Here is a 13,798-nt window from a genome sequence, read left to right on the forward strand (position 1 = left end):
CCCCCCGCGCTCCCCCCCCCCCCCCCCCGCCCCTCCCTCCCGGCGGGGCCCCGCCGCCGCTCGGCCCGGCGGGAGGGCGACCCCGCGGAGCCGGACCCGCGAGGCGGGCGGCCCCGGGCGGGGCGGTGGCGGCGGCGGCCCCGCCCGGCGGGGAGGGCCGGGGCGGGGCGGGGCGCGGGGCGGGGCGGCGCGGCGTCCCGCGGGAGGGGCGGGGCGGGGCGGCGGGGCGGGGCGCGGCGGGCTCCGCGTCCCTCTCGCGCGCGGCCGCTCTCCTCCTTCACAGGGTGACACGTCTGCGGTGAGTGAGTGGCGTTGGCAGGCTGTCAATCCCTCACCGGAGCGGCCATCAAACAACATAAAACACACACAGGCACCGGGCGGCGGGGCTCATAAATTCCGGCGGGCTGATATTTTTGCACATTGCTTTGCAGAGAGTGTGTAATTAATTTTTTTACAGTTCTTTCCCCGCTATTTCCGCTCTTTTCTTTGCACAAGTTCAAACTTTTGATTGCTGCTGTTCTAACCCCGTTGCACAGACTTGGGATCATTTGTTATTTTTGGGGGGAGGGCGATTAATTTTTTTTTTTCCCTCTGTGATTGTGTTTTCTTGGCTTTTTTATGTTGCAATTTGGGGGTGGGGGTGTTCGCCGGGTTTGTTGTGGTTTTTGCTGTTTGCCACCCTCCTAACTTCTTAAGGATTTGAAAGCGAGTTTTTGATTTTGTAATTTTTTTTTTTTTTAATTTTGCCTTTTTGCGAAGAAGATTTTTGGACAAGTGGGGAAAGACATAAAAAGCAACAATAAAAATAAAAAATAATAATAAAAAAAACCTTTGGAGGAAGATTGTACCCGGAAAAGAAAACTGCAGAGAACCCTCATCAACTCATTTATCCAAGCCACAAATATGATGATGATGAAAGAAGACTGTAACTAAAGAAGAGTGATTTACTGCGCTGGGAAGGAGAAGAGAGTGGAATAAACAGCTGCGATCCGGTCAAACACAAACACCGGTTTTTGTCGTTGTTTGGTTGGGCTTTTCCTTTCTCTCCCGCTCTGGTCCGCGCCTGCCAGAGCGGAATCGGGAGCCGGGAACTGAGACTGACTTCAGGAGCCGGCGGCTGACCGGCGCTCGCCCTCCCGACGCCCGCGCTCCTCCCGCCCGGCGGCGCGGCCCGGGCCGCGGCAGGAGGCATGGACGATCAGTCCCGGATGCTGCAGACCCTGGCCGGCGTGAACCTGGCCGGCCACTCGGTGCAGGGGGGCATGGCCCTGCCCCCTCCCCACGGACACGAAGGGGCAGACGGCGACGGCAGGAAGCAGGACATCGGCGACATCCTCCATCAGATCATGACCATCACTGACCAAAGCCTGGATGAGGCACAAGCAAAGTTGGTTTCGTCTAATTAAACCTTGTCTTTTTTTTTTTTCGTGTGTGTGTGTGTGGTTTTTGTTTCTCTCCTTCCTGCTCCTCCGCGGAGACCCGGAGTCTCACCATTAGAGCAACTTCTTGGTGCCGTAGGAGAAATTGCAAGCGGCCAAGGCAGAGCCGAAGTTGCTATTTAATGATTTTTTTTTTTAATATATGTAGAATAAATATAGAAGTAGGCGATGCTTATGCCGTCGCTCGGGTGCGCGGGAGGCTGTGGCTGATCCCAGCCCGTTCCCCTTGGACACTGTCCGGCGGACACCGGCCTCACAGCCGCCGTCTGTCCGTCCGTCCGTCCGGCGGGCGGCTCTGCGCTCTTCCTGGGAGTGCAACTTTTTTCCTTTCTTTCTTTTCTTGCCTCCCAGCCCCCGAAGCGGCGGCAGATGAATTACAATCCTGACAAGATATTGCTGCGGGCGGGGGGGGGGGGGGGACGACGACGACGGGGACGACCAAACCCTGGCTGTTTTAAATCACAGTAAATACAAAAACAAAGAATGTTAACTCTGCAAGTCCGTCCCCCCCCCCCCAATCTCCTTAATAAATCAGTTATAATATCGCAGGACGGATCGTAGCGGGGACAAGGGGGGTTGATTTATACCCCTCGGTCGGGCGGCATTTGCACAAAGATAATTCGGTATAAAAGTCAGAGGGAATGAGGGAAAGAGAGACCCGGCAGCCGCGGCTGGGCGAGGGACCCCCGGCCGCCGGCCCCGGCCCCCCCCCCCCCCGCCTCCTCCTGCCCGCCAGCCCCGCGGCCCGGCGCCGGGAGCCACCGTTCGGTGGCTCCCGGCGCCGGGCCGCGGGGCTGGCGGGCAGGGAAGGGGGGGTACGACGAGACGCGGATCCTTCTCGGGAAAGGCGCCATGTTGCTGAAACGCCGCGTTAACCGCTTGTCCTCTGCTCTCTTTTCAGGAAACACGCACTGAACTGCCACAGGATGAAACCCGCCTTGTTCAGTGTCCTCTGCGAGATCAAGGAGAAAACAGGTAAGGGCCGCCCGCGCCGCCGCCGCCGCAGCCATCTTGATCCCTCCTTCCTTCCACACGCCGCTGCCCGCCGGCGGGGACGGTGCCGGCCCTCTGCCGCCCCTCACGCCGCCGGAGCGGGGTGGCGGGTCCCGCCGGCCGCGCTGCCCGCTGGGGTCCCGGCCCGCCCCGCCGAGCTGAGGAGCCCGCCGGCCCGTCCCGGCGGCGGCCCGGTCAGGCTGGCTCGCTGTGAAATGGCGCGGTGGAGAATCTTCCCGCCGCTCTCCTCACAGCTCCGGAGGTGCCCCGCTAGCGCCCGGGCTGCCTTTTTTACCGTCAGGACACTTCGCAAAATACTTGTCAGATCTGTGTTACCTCACATCGTGTGTTTTTTTTTTTTTCTCCCCGGGATGCGTAGCAGGCAGCGGGGACGATAAACTTTCTGAGGGCGTGCGCTGCCCAGGTTTGGGGAGAGCCGAGCTGAACCCCTCTCAGCAGAGCAGGGGAAGGAGACTGCCACAGAGAGCCCGAGGAATGCCAAGTGATGGATGCTCTGACCCCAGATTTGTGTAGAGCGCAGCGACGCTCGAGTTGCTCTTGGGTGATGATGTTCTAAATGCCAAAAATTTTCATCTCAAAAGTACAAAAAAATTTTTTTTTTCTACGTTAACGCAACACTAATAAACGCGGGGTTTTTAGAGGCGTTTTAGAGGGATTTTTTGCAATTTTTTCACATCACCAAATTTACAGAGAATTTTTTTTTTAAAGAAGAAAATTTGCAAAGTATTCTGCTTTGTATTATGAGAATAAGAACATTTATTATGATCTGGCTTTAAAAATAAATATACGCATTGGCTGGCTTTTTAGCTATATTTGATATTCAGTCACATTCCCCTTAATTGCACACTGAAAAAATAAAGACTACAGACGGAAACAACAAACGTGAAATCATTGCAAATCTCAGCTGAGAAGCCTAAAAGTGCACAGTTCTCAGTAAATTATGGTGCTTTATGGCCAAGGGTTTCTTTGCTACCGGGGATCCACTTCAGTTTCTGCTGACAGCTAAGCACTAGGGTATTGACTGTGTTGTGAATATTAAGATTGATTCTGCTTTATATTGCGTGATATTACCCGGGATAAGGGGAATGATCCCCCCTCTGCCCTCCCTCCCCACCTACCTACGTTTTGCCTCGATCAGCTCGTAACCCCTTTCCGTCCGTCTTTGGCTTGCGGTTGTTTTCTGCCTTTCCCTAAACTTTTTGCCTGTCCTGCTCCGGAGCCAGCCAAGCAACCTGCCCTCGATGTTCAGACATTTTGCAGCAGGCAGATTTCAATTAAGGAGCCAGGCGTAGGTCCCGCGATCACTTTATTTGCAGAGGGCTTAGCCTCGCTGTTTTGAAAGGAAAGTATAGTCAACCACATGTCAGAGGTGGGCTGCGAAGAAAAACCCAAGTCCTTTCAGCAGCGGGGATTACTGGCAGAGGGTGTTTGGTGAGGCCACCGCCGTCTTGGAGGCGAGAGGGAACCTGACAAGAGACTTTGCGGTCTGAAACATTTTGGGGTGTTTCAGTAGTAACTTGTAAGTTGGGATCCTGCCTTTGTGCTGCAAGTAGTCGAGCCAAGTTTGCAAGTTATCTCTTTTGTGAAATCGCTGAGAACCAACAAAGAGTGAAGGCGTCCGCCTGCCCAAAGGCGATCCTGCCAGCCCCGGCAGCACAGGAGGGACAGGATTAATGCACTGGGTGATTGATGGAGATGAATCCACACCCCCACCAAAAACTGTTCCCAGAGGGGGACCTTCACTCCGGGTCTCCCAGTTGAGATGAAATGTCTGTGTGGGCTTTAGTTAGTGTGCTGAAGCAAAGAAAACATGAGGATAAATTCTAGCCTATTTTCTGTAAGCTGTTTTCGTAGGAAACGGCTCAAACAATTCTGAACTGGAAGGGTGAACGATCTGAGGTGCAATTAAAGCAGAGGTTCCCCCCCCTTTCCCTGGTACTCTGCATTGTCTTGTGGTCCGAGTACTTAAATCTGCCTGCAACTGGGTCATGCGCCGGTATTTAATTCTTTTTAATCAGAACCAAAGTTTACCTTGGTGTTGGCAGTGGGAATTGCCGTGATGGCTTTATCGCTACCTTCTTCTGCGAGAAGGACGAGAGGTGAGGAGGGAAACTGTAGCCTATACATAAAGCGTAATTGCAGTCATGTCTGTTCTGAAATCAGTAATGCAATATTTAAGTCATTTTTATATTGAATTATGTATTTTTTTATATTTTAGTAGTTTTCAGTACAGTCAGCGAGGACTTTGTGAGTCTGGTCGTGAGAGAACATGTAGAGGAATCCTCAGTTTAGGTAGAGCAACTCTGTCTCCCTTTCCCGCAAGGGTTAATGAATGCATCACATTTTTGAAAGCCTCTCTCTCTGTCTCACTTAGGGTTAGGAGCTGAGGATTTTTTTTTCTTCCCTGTGAGGTACTTACCAGGTACAAAGCAAATCACTGAGCTTACTGAATTTAGCCTGGCATTTCTTTTTTAACATTTTAACATTTTAAAAAGTGCTGCATAATACATTTGAGAGCTTTACAGGTATTAATAGATATGTGCATTCTTAGAGGCAACCACAAGGTAGCATGGTTTTCATAAAGAAACTGCCACTTATTTCTTTAATTAGTTCAAAGAAAAATGATACCCAAAGTTCTACTGAAGCCCCTCCAATAAAACACAAAGATAAGCAAGTGAGGGCCTATTGACTCTGTTTTACTGTATTTTACCCATTCTCTGAGGTGTCGCCTGGAAGTGTTAAAGTTGCATTCTTAATGCGCGCTCACATCTGTTGCATACCTGTGTAACAGTCTGTCTCCTTACACGCCTACCAGCAGGAATCAAAAACTGATTTGTGCCTTTGTTTTTTTTAATAGCTCTTTTTTTACTGACTAAAAATCCTTCAGATTTGTAATTTGATTAAGCCTCCATTAGGATGCTGCTATACCTGAGGTACTGGTTATTCTCATGGAGATAGAAATGAAAATATATTAATTCTTACAGTCTTAAAATGGTTAGGGAATTGCAATTATTTCCCAATGGAATGACATATTACTAGGCCCTGGATTGTGTTGCTAGATGATTTGTTTTTTCGTCTTTAAAAATCATTTGTATAGATAGGAACACACGTTTATAAAAACGTCTGAATGCGTGTGCGTATATGTGTACACGTATGCATTTATTTATTTATTTCTGTAAGTCCAACAGAAACAATGATAGCTGCCAACCAAACCCTAATTTACTGTCACCACAAACCCTAAATAGCATTCATTTACTAGTAAAGCCTAATGGCATACATGATGGTTTGCCAGATTTGTGGCCTTTGTGAGGCTTATAAGCAGGACTGACTTGGGAAGATCATAAAACTTAATGAACTTCTCGACTGCAGGAGGTGTCCGCAGGGGAAGAGAAAGGCCTGCTTGGCTGGTTGGGCTGGTTGAACTATTTTTTATGTCTAAAGAGAGAGGAGGAAAATGTTCATTAAGAATGTTCTCCCCTTGTGCAGAATTTTGTTTCAAAGAATGAAAAAAAAAAAAAGATACGAAAACCAGACAAATAGTGACGTTAGCCGCAGGGTTAATTTCTCGCTGTTTGCCATGTAAGCTAAAACCTTTATTTTTATTGCTACAACTGTAAATAGCCATACGATGCCATTCCCATGATTAAAGGGCTGTATCGTGCCCTTACTTGCTGCAAAGCTCCTTATTGATGAAAATGGCCCAACTCTTTTAGGAACGCCCCTTGTCAATATGCTGCAAAATCTGTAAACCGCCTGTTAGGTAACTCGTTAGAGAAGGACTTGCTTTTTGCCTTGTCTGCTAGCAGAATTCGAAAATGTTAACCCCTTTCTTCACTGTGGTGGTTCAGAAATCGAATCACAGGACTCTTCCCTTGCATTACACAGATTTCAACTTTTCAGTGTTTGTGAACTATTGTTTCGTGCCAACAGCTTGCAGTGATATCTAATAATATGCAATCCTAGCAATGCTGTCTGAACATTAAAGGATTCAAATGGAACAATGAAATGGCACTGATGGCATACATATATATGTGTATGTATGTACTTATGTATGTTAGCTGTTTTCTAAATATCAGCTGTGATGTTATTGTTACTCAGTTTAGCTATTTAAAATATTCATGTGCAGTCCTGGTGTTTTTTTCAAGCTGCTAAATACATATTTTTTATTTACCCTGACTACGTAAGGAAGTAAGCCTTGTGTATTTATGTGCATACATCTTTTCTTCAGTTTAAATTGTTTAGCTTTTGTTTCCTTTCTCATGCTTCAGTATCCAAGATTTTTCACTGAACCATTGGTCATACTTTTGAATGGTATTTTTTTTTTTTAATTGTTAGCAAATGTATTACAAATAATGACGTGCAGTAGAACGTTAGGTCATTTACACTGTCCTATGGCAATGACATTGCTTTTCTTCATAAATGTCCTACTAGGAAAAAATGAATAAAGTATCTTGATTGTCATTTGGTCGTCTGTTTCAAGCACATTCATTATAAAAACTGTATTTCTTTGGTGGATTTCTAACAGGGTCCTTCTCTGGTTAAGAAAACAGGCAGCTTTGGTGATTCTTTTCATTAGAGAAATTCATGATACTTTGTCTTACAGAACCTGTAACTACACGGTACCTTTAGACCTGAACATTGTTAGTGCTCCTTGCTATATTTAAATAACAATCTTCGTGTTGATTACCAGGATCAGTGTTTCCAGATCTTTTTTTTTTCCCTCCCCCTCCATAGAGGATAAATTTGGACCTACTTGTCAATACTAATTTAACTAGGAGCAGGGATTTATTTTATTTTATAGCTATTTTTCATGTCCTTCATTTTATTTTTGAATTTGACACATTTGCTTGCTTATCTGAAAATACTGAATTATATGAGTTACTGTGTGGTGTATTTTAGGGTGCTTGTTATAAGTTAAGGAATTTTTGCATTCAGAGATGAATTATTATAATAGCATGTAGTGAATGCAGAAGAGTCCTTTTTTTTTTACAGGATGTAACACATTTATCAAGCTCTGTTCCTACCGCTTTCAATGAAAAAGTTGTATGATATGGATATTATGCTGTCTTTTTTCAATTTAAATATTGATTTGTGTGAAACATTACTATAATGATATTTGCAGTCTACCATAGACAAATATAAGCAGAATTAGACATACTAAATTGTTACAAATGTAACGCAATATTTAAATGCATACCAAGGCTATATTAATAATTATACAGTAGAGCGCGAGAGAGTCGGGTTTGTATCTGTTCTCAGTTTTGAGGCTGTTTTTCAATTCCTTGCACATCATGCATAGGATGGTTCGATGAATATTTTTCTGAATAGCCGGCATGAATACTGAATCTGTGTACTAGTGAGTCCAAATCAGCGGAGCCCCGGGTGGAGTTTTCCCGTCCTGGTATCATTGGTAGAATTAGATGTAGCTGTTTGTAGTCCATGAATTGACACCCTGAGAAGAATGCTTTGTTTGTTTTCTCAGCAGTCATGTTTAATGCTATTCGCTTATCAAGGTGATCAGCATGGTTCAGATAACACATGCCTGACACAGCCTGCCTTTTTTCACCATCATGTTGACCTTTTGTCACATTTGCTTTTCTCTGGTAGGCAATTCATGTCTTTAAGTATGAATGGAGTAAATAATTCACATCAATATTTAATATAAATTATTAAAGTTTCTGTCAGCTCTTATAGTTCATGCTTTTATAAAGTTGGAGTAGTTCATCAGCCAAGCAGATGAATTGTGCTTCTCAGCTGGACATTAGAGCTCCTCCATAATGCTGTCTTTACAGTGGAAGTAAACAGGGAATTAAATAGGAAAGGAAATGAAGCCTGGTACTTGAACTCTATATATTTTTCAGTAATGCACATTCTTTAGGAGGGCTCAAAGTACTAGATAAATATCCATCGTAATTTATTTTGTTATTCTCGTACTTTTTTTTCTCCCTTTGCGTTGCAAACAGAAACGTAGAAAACCCCACTGACCCCGGCGTTTTCTTCTACTCTTTGTTATTAGCCTTCCGATAGTGCTCCAGCTCCCTTCTTGGGCTTAGGGTGGGTGTACTAGTGTTGGGGATTTTTGTTTTTCTTTTTTTTCCCCCTTAATATTCTTTTTCTGTTTTCAGAGATTGATGGGAAGCACTAAGATGATGAAGTTTCAGGGTTTTTTAGTCCTTGTTTATAAATTACAGTTTATCTTTTGCAAAGTGACCTGTGATTGAAAGTAGATTCTGAAAATATTTTTAAAGAAGAAATGGTCTGACGTCTGATTGTAATAGCTATAACGTATTTATTGCTTCAAGAATTGCATAAAAATGGCATGTTTTGCATAAAAGCATACAGTAAAAATCATTATGCACTTACTTTAATTTTATTCTATGGTAGGTATTTTACTTTAAATTCTGTTGTTAATGATCAGTTCAATGCATGTTGCACAGTCGTATGAACTTGTAACAATATATGAATCGCTGAATATCATGCGTCCCGCAAATCAATCACTTGGAAAGGGGGGTGGGTTTGTATCATGTGTTTACAGGTCAAAACCTTTTGCTATACTTAAGTCATGCATCAACATTTAGAGCTAATCTCTCATTCCTCATTGTCCAGCAGGTGGCTTTTTCATATATTCTCTAATTTTTAATTATTTATTGTAAGTGGAAAATTGAATTTAATAATATTGCCCTGATTGCTTTTTTTAGAAGAACAACAGTTTTTCAGTATTTCCTGTTGTATACGATAGGGTCAATGAAAGCATCTAGAGATCTTCAAGTATACAATCTAAATTAAGATTCTAAACAGGCATTACAGATGCTGGTAACTTTGGCAATTATCATTTTGTTTGGTGAACAGTAGTAAAACAGTGTGCGGTAAAAGTGTTTAGAGAGAGAGGATAAATAAATTGAACAGTTTTGCAATGCAAAGTGGTTTGTGGTGTTTTTGAGGATTTCTTGGCTCTTGCTTAACTGCTATTGTGAAGCCTGGAGCAGATTTTCCCATTGCTAATGCCCTAGAAGTATTAATTCACTTTGATATGCTAATTAGAGGGCATTATGCAAGAAATGAGATTAAGTGGCAGCATGAAGCCATTTGCCTGTCAGTAAATTGAGAGCTTTAGCATCAGGAGGAGCTTTGTTTTTTCTGAGTTTCTCTTGGTTTTGCATATAAATAAAATTGATTGAAAGGTCTAGAGAAGCTTCTAGAACATTGGTGGTTCTTTTTCTCCTTCTATGATTATTTAAACTTCATGTTAAAGCCTTTCTCTGAATATTAATTGATCTAATGGGAGATACTGAACATGAAGAATTTCATTGTATTCTCAGTTACTGTATCTTAACAAAAGGAAAGTATTAGAATTCTTTGTGTCATCTGATTTTTGTGGTATTATTTTAGATATATCTTACAGCTTTGTATTATAACCTCTCTGACTGCTAACCGCTCCTGTGCTGAGAAGTCTATCTGCATGGAGGCATTTTTGCCAGTTCTGCTGGTTTTGGGATTGGGATAATGAGGGCCCGACCAGCTGAAGGCAAATGGTCGGCTCGGATTCCTGGCCGATGGGGCCTTGGACATTAATCACCCCCACTCACTCACAGCATTTCCCATCATTTCTTATGTAAATCACACGTGTATTTTCCTTCGTTTAGGAAGGAAGGGTTGTAATATTGACCATAGATTTTATTCAACTGCCAGAAACTGTGTTAAACTAACATTAAGGGATTGACTTACAGCCATAAGAGCAAGGAAATTTGGAGTTAATAGTTAAACTCTGCCCTTAACTCAACTCATTGAACCTATTTATTAGAGCATATATGATACGTAAGATCACTGTGCTGAGACCTCTGCAGTATTAGGACGCTCCAGGATGACTCAAAGACAAGAGTTTCTGGTTTAGTTCAAATTTTCCTGGTGTTTTTTTTTGTGTGTGTGGTTTTTATTCAGCCTCAGAGTTGCTTTACTACAGTTTTGTGGTTAGTTTTCTTTTTATAATACTGTTTAAAAAAATATCAGAGAAGTAATTCTGGAAATTGAACAAAAATTTATCAAAAAATAAAACCAGACAAAACCGACCCAAGCCTCTCTAGTCCTCTTTGCCTGAGTGCCTGCAGAATGTTTGCTGTTTGTGTGCCCATCTCCTCCGCAGATCGTTGTTGCAAAGTCAATCAGGGGAGTAGTGCTAGAGTGACAGTGCTTGTTATGAGCCCCAATAGTTATTTAAAAGAAAGGAAAAAGGATAAAAAAATGCCCCAGAGCTCCGTGCGGGGGCTGTTCATGCTAGATGCACATGGTCTCCCTGATCCTGGCAGCTGAAGTCTATCACTGTTGGGCAATTTTTAACATGAACCACATAAGACACAAACCATTGCGGTTTCCCCGAAGCCACAGGGGTTTTCACATCAGCGCAGGACAACTGGCACGTGTGCTGCGGGTCCCTGCCCGCTGTCCCCTGCCCTCCGCACCCGCGGGAGCTGCGAGCCCTCTCCATCCACCCTCCCTGCTCTTCATCAACAAAGAGTCCATAGCGTGGTTTTCATTTAAAGCATGATGTCCCTGGTTGGCCTTAGTTCCCAAGAGCTCCTGAACCGGTTGGCCCAAAGAATCCCATCAGGAATTTATAACCCAAAAACTTTAGTTGTCATAGCAAACCATTTTGATACTGGGAAGAACAAAATAGCACCTGAAACTGCAAAATCAGTTCTTCTCACAGAAAGCAAAAGAAAGATCACTGGTCTCCAGCTGCTAATGTTGAGTTTCACATTCTTGAACAAAAGAACTAAATAATGAAAGCATTCTGTGGCCAACCTGAACTTTCTCAGTACCAACAGACCCCCGACGGCATTGTTTCGGGAGGAGAGGGTGCTGAAGATGAAAGCCTGGCATTTCTGGGTTTGACTCCTGATGCTGCTGTTGACTTGAGAAGAAAAACCCTTCCTCCCACTCCAGTGAGGAGAGGTGTGGTGGCCTCGGCGGGAGCAAACCCGGGGCTTGGCCGCCGCCTCACTGCAGTGAATGCAAGAGCTCACTTTTCCTATCTTTAAAATGGGAATATTATCGACCATATTTTTTTGTGAAGATGGTGTTAAGTTGGTGCTATGTGTTGCAAAGGAATAGTTTTATCAAGTATTTGGTACAATTAAAATTGTTACATAAGAAGTAATCTATTAGCACTATTTACACTATCCACTTTATTCCAATCACGGTGAGCCTAAGTGGAGTCTTACCTCCTGGAGATGAAGAGATTAGGTTTTCCTTAGACTTCTACTTTTCTTGGCTTTAATTAGGAATGTTTGTTTTCTTAATTCATGGTTAGACCTCTAGCAAAAGGGTATCGGGGTTTTCTGACTTGGTAGTTTGTTTGCTTAGTACAGAAAGAGAGGGTTTGCTCACTGTAGGTGGGGATGATCACTGCTTTGCTTTAGTGATAGCTGTTCACAGGCAGGATGGCACACTTGAAAGGGTATTTAAAGCGTGCTTTCATATATTTGTTGATTAAAGAACGAAGTGTGCTTTTAGTGAGGTTTGTAATTACAGAACACCCAAATGTTTGCTTATTTTCTTTCATGTGAGATCCTGGTAGCATGATTAACTGTCACTAGTAAGAACAAGTTACAGTAGATTGTGCAATGATTCTTATTTGACTTCAAGGATGTATTTATTACCATTTTTGAACAAATTATACTAACATGAAAAGTTGTGGAAATGATTGTGCACTAGATAAGGTGATACATTACAGGAGTGGTTGGGTTTATGGAGCTTTATGCCGAGGTTTTCTCAGAAATTATAGCACAGTCCTGTCACTATAAAACCCGGTGATACAGTTGGTAATAACATGCAGTGGAGGTATTTTTAGGATTTCACTTGTTATTCAAATAGAGTGGGAACTATCAGTTTTTCTGCCTCATATTTCTTTCCTTTGTTGCACTGGGTGAAGAGGGAAGAGGGGAAAGAAAGCCCGAGGACGGCAGAGCGGGTGCCTGGCTGTGGGGTGCTGCAGCTTCGCGGGTCCCACCGGTGCCGCTGGCTCTGGGGCCGCGGGGCTGCCGAGGTTTCGGCACTGCTGGCGGCTCCCTGGGCGCCCAGCGCTGGTGCGGGATGGCGGGGGAAATTTCCCCTTCCATACGCAGCTGGGGATTTTTTTTGTGAATTATTTCTTACTTCCTCTCCACTTGTTAGGGCAGTGACGTGATATCGATATGGAGCTTGGGAACTTATTGACTTGTTGGTTCTTGACCTTTTGACTGTGACCAAGTATAGAAATTGAATGTCTGAAAATTAAATGATAGACTCTATATACATAAATTCTTGGATGTCAGTGTATTACATGAACTAATTTCGGTTTACCTAAATTTATGGCATTTTGTGTTCAATAAAGGAAATATTTCTTCCTTTCAATATACTGAGAGTCTAATAATATTGTAGTTGCTAGCACTAAACAAATCAATTTCCTTTTACTGACTGATTATCATAACAGCTGCTGTTTAATCACCGTGATTGTTATGTAACTTTTAAATCTCTAATATTTTGGAGAGGAACAAGCAGCATCGCCTTGCTGCGTAACGACGGCATGTCATTGGTGCTGAACCATATGACTGCATTTTGTGGGGCTCCAGACTAGAGTTCTTATTTAGTTTAGTAATACTTAATGGGCTATGAGCACTTGCTGAGCAAACTGCCGACTTGAAAGGAAACCCAAAATAACACACAGTCCGCGTCCTGTTTTCCCTGAAACAAAACATGAGCATTTGTTCTTCTGCCCTAAAAACATAGCACAGTGGGGCCTGATGAAAATGCCGTGCATCGGCCTCTGACGTCCGATGAAATTAGCTTATTGCTCTGCACGTGCAGACAGGGAGAGCGGCGATCCCAGCTTTGTAGCTGAGAGCAAGACTCGGGCCTCCAAAACAGGGTGACAGAGCTGGGAATATTGTTCTCGCCGAGTGCCGCAATAAGGCTGTGGTCAGCACTAATGTAAATATTTGTACAACAACCATGTTCTACAGACTCCGATTTAATGGTAAAAATCTGCCCTGAACGCCTGGGTAAATATATGCTGAAGAACAGAAGCCTATTCACTGAAGAAACAATTGACTTTAGCTTCTTTGTTGTTAAAGTGGCCCCCAGTGATCCGCTGCGAGGACCAGATAGCGGCGGAGCGCGGCTGCCGGCGGGCTGGCGGCTCCCTGGCAGTGCCCGGCGCTGCCGGCGCGGTGCGAGGGACGGATGGGGCGCGGGGAGCCGGCATCGTCGCCCCGCTCCTCTCCGCGCACGGGAAGGGGAACTTGTCAATGGAAGAAAAAGAACTGTAATCGCACATTTACATATGCTCCTAATTGTTGATTTGGGGATTT

At 44.3% G+C, this 13,798-nt stretch overlaps 1 protein-coding gene across 2 annotated transcripts in view; it reads left to right on the forward strand.

Moving 5' to 3' along the window:
• Window positions 1–1,190: 1,190 nt before the first annotated feature.
• The window catches only part of PBX3 (PBX homeobox 3), a 115,738-nt gene continuing 103,130 nt past the window's right edge, over window positions 1,191–13,798 (forward strand). For both annotated transcript variants that reach the window (XM_075519851.1, XM_075519852.1), the window contains exons 1-2: window positions 1,191–1,387; window positions 2,341–2,414. In XM_075519851.1, coding sequence (XP_075375966.1) covers window positions 1,191–1,387; window positions 2,341–2,414 — 271 coding nt within the window. The remainder of the gene's footprint in view (window positions 1,388–2,340; window positions 2,415–13,798) is intronic.

The sequence above is a fragment of the Mycteria americana genome, chromosome 17 (genome assembly GCF_035582795.1).
Source record: "Mycteria americana isolate JAX WOST 10 ecotype Jacksonville Zoo and Gardens chromosome 17, USCA_MyAme_1.0, whole genome shotgun sequence".
Classification (NCBI taxonomy): domain Eukaryota; kingdom Metazoa; phylum Chordata; class Aves; order Ciconiiformes; family Ciconiidae; genus Mycteria; species Mycteria americana.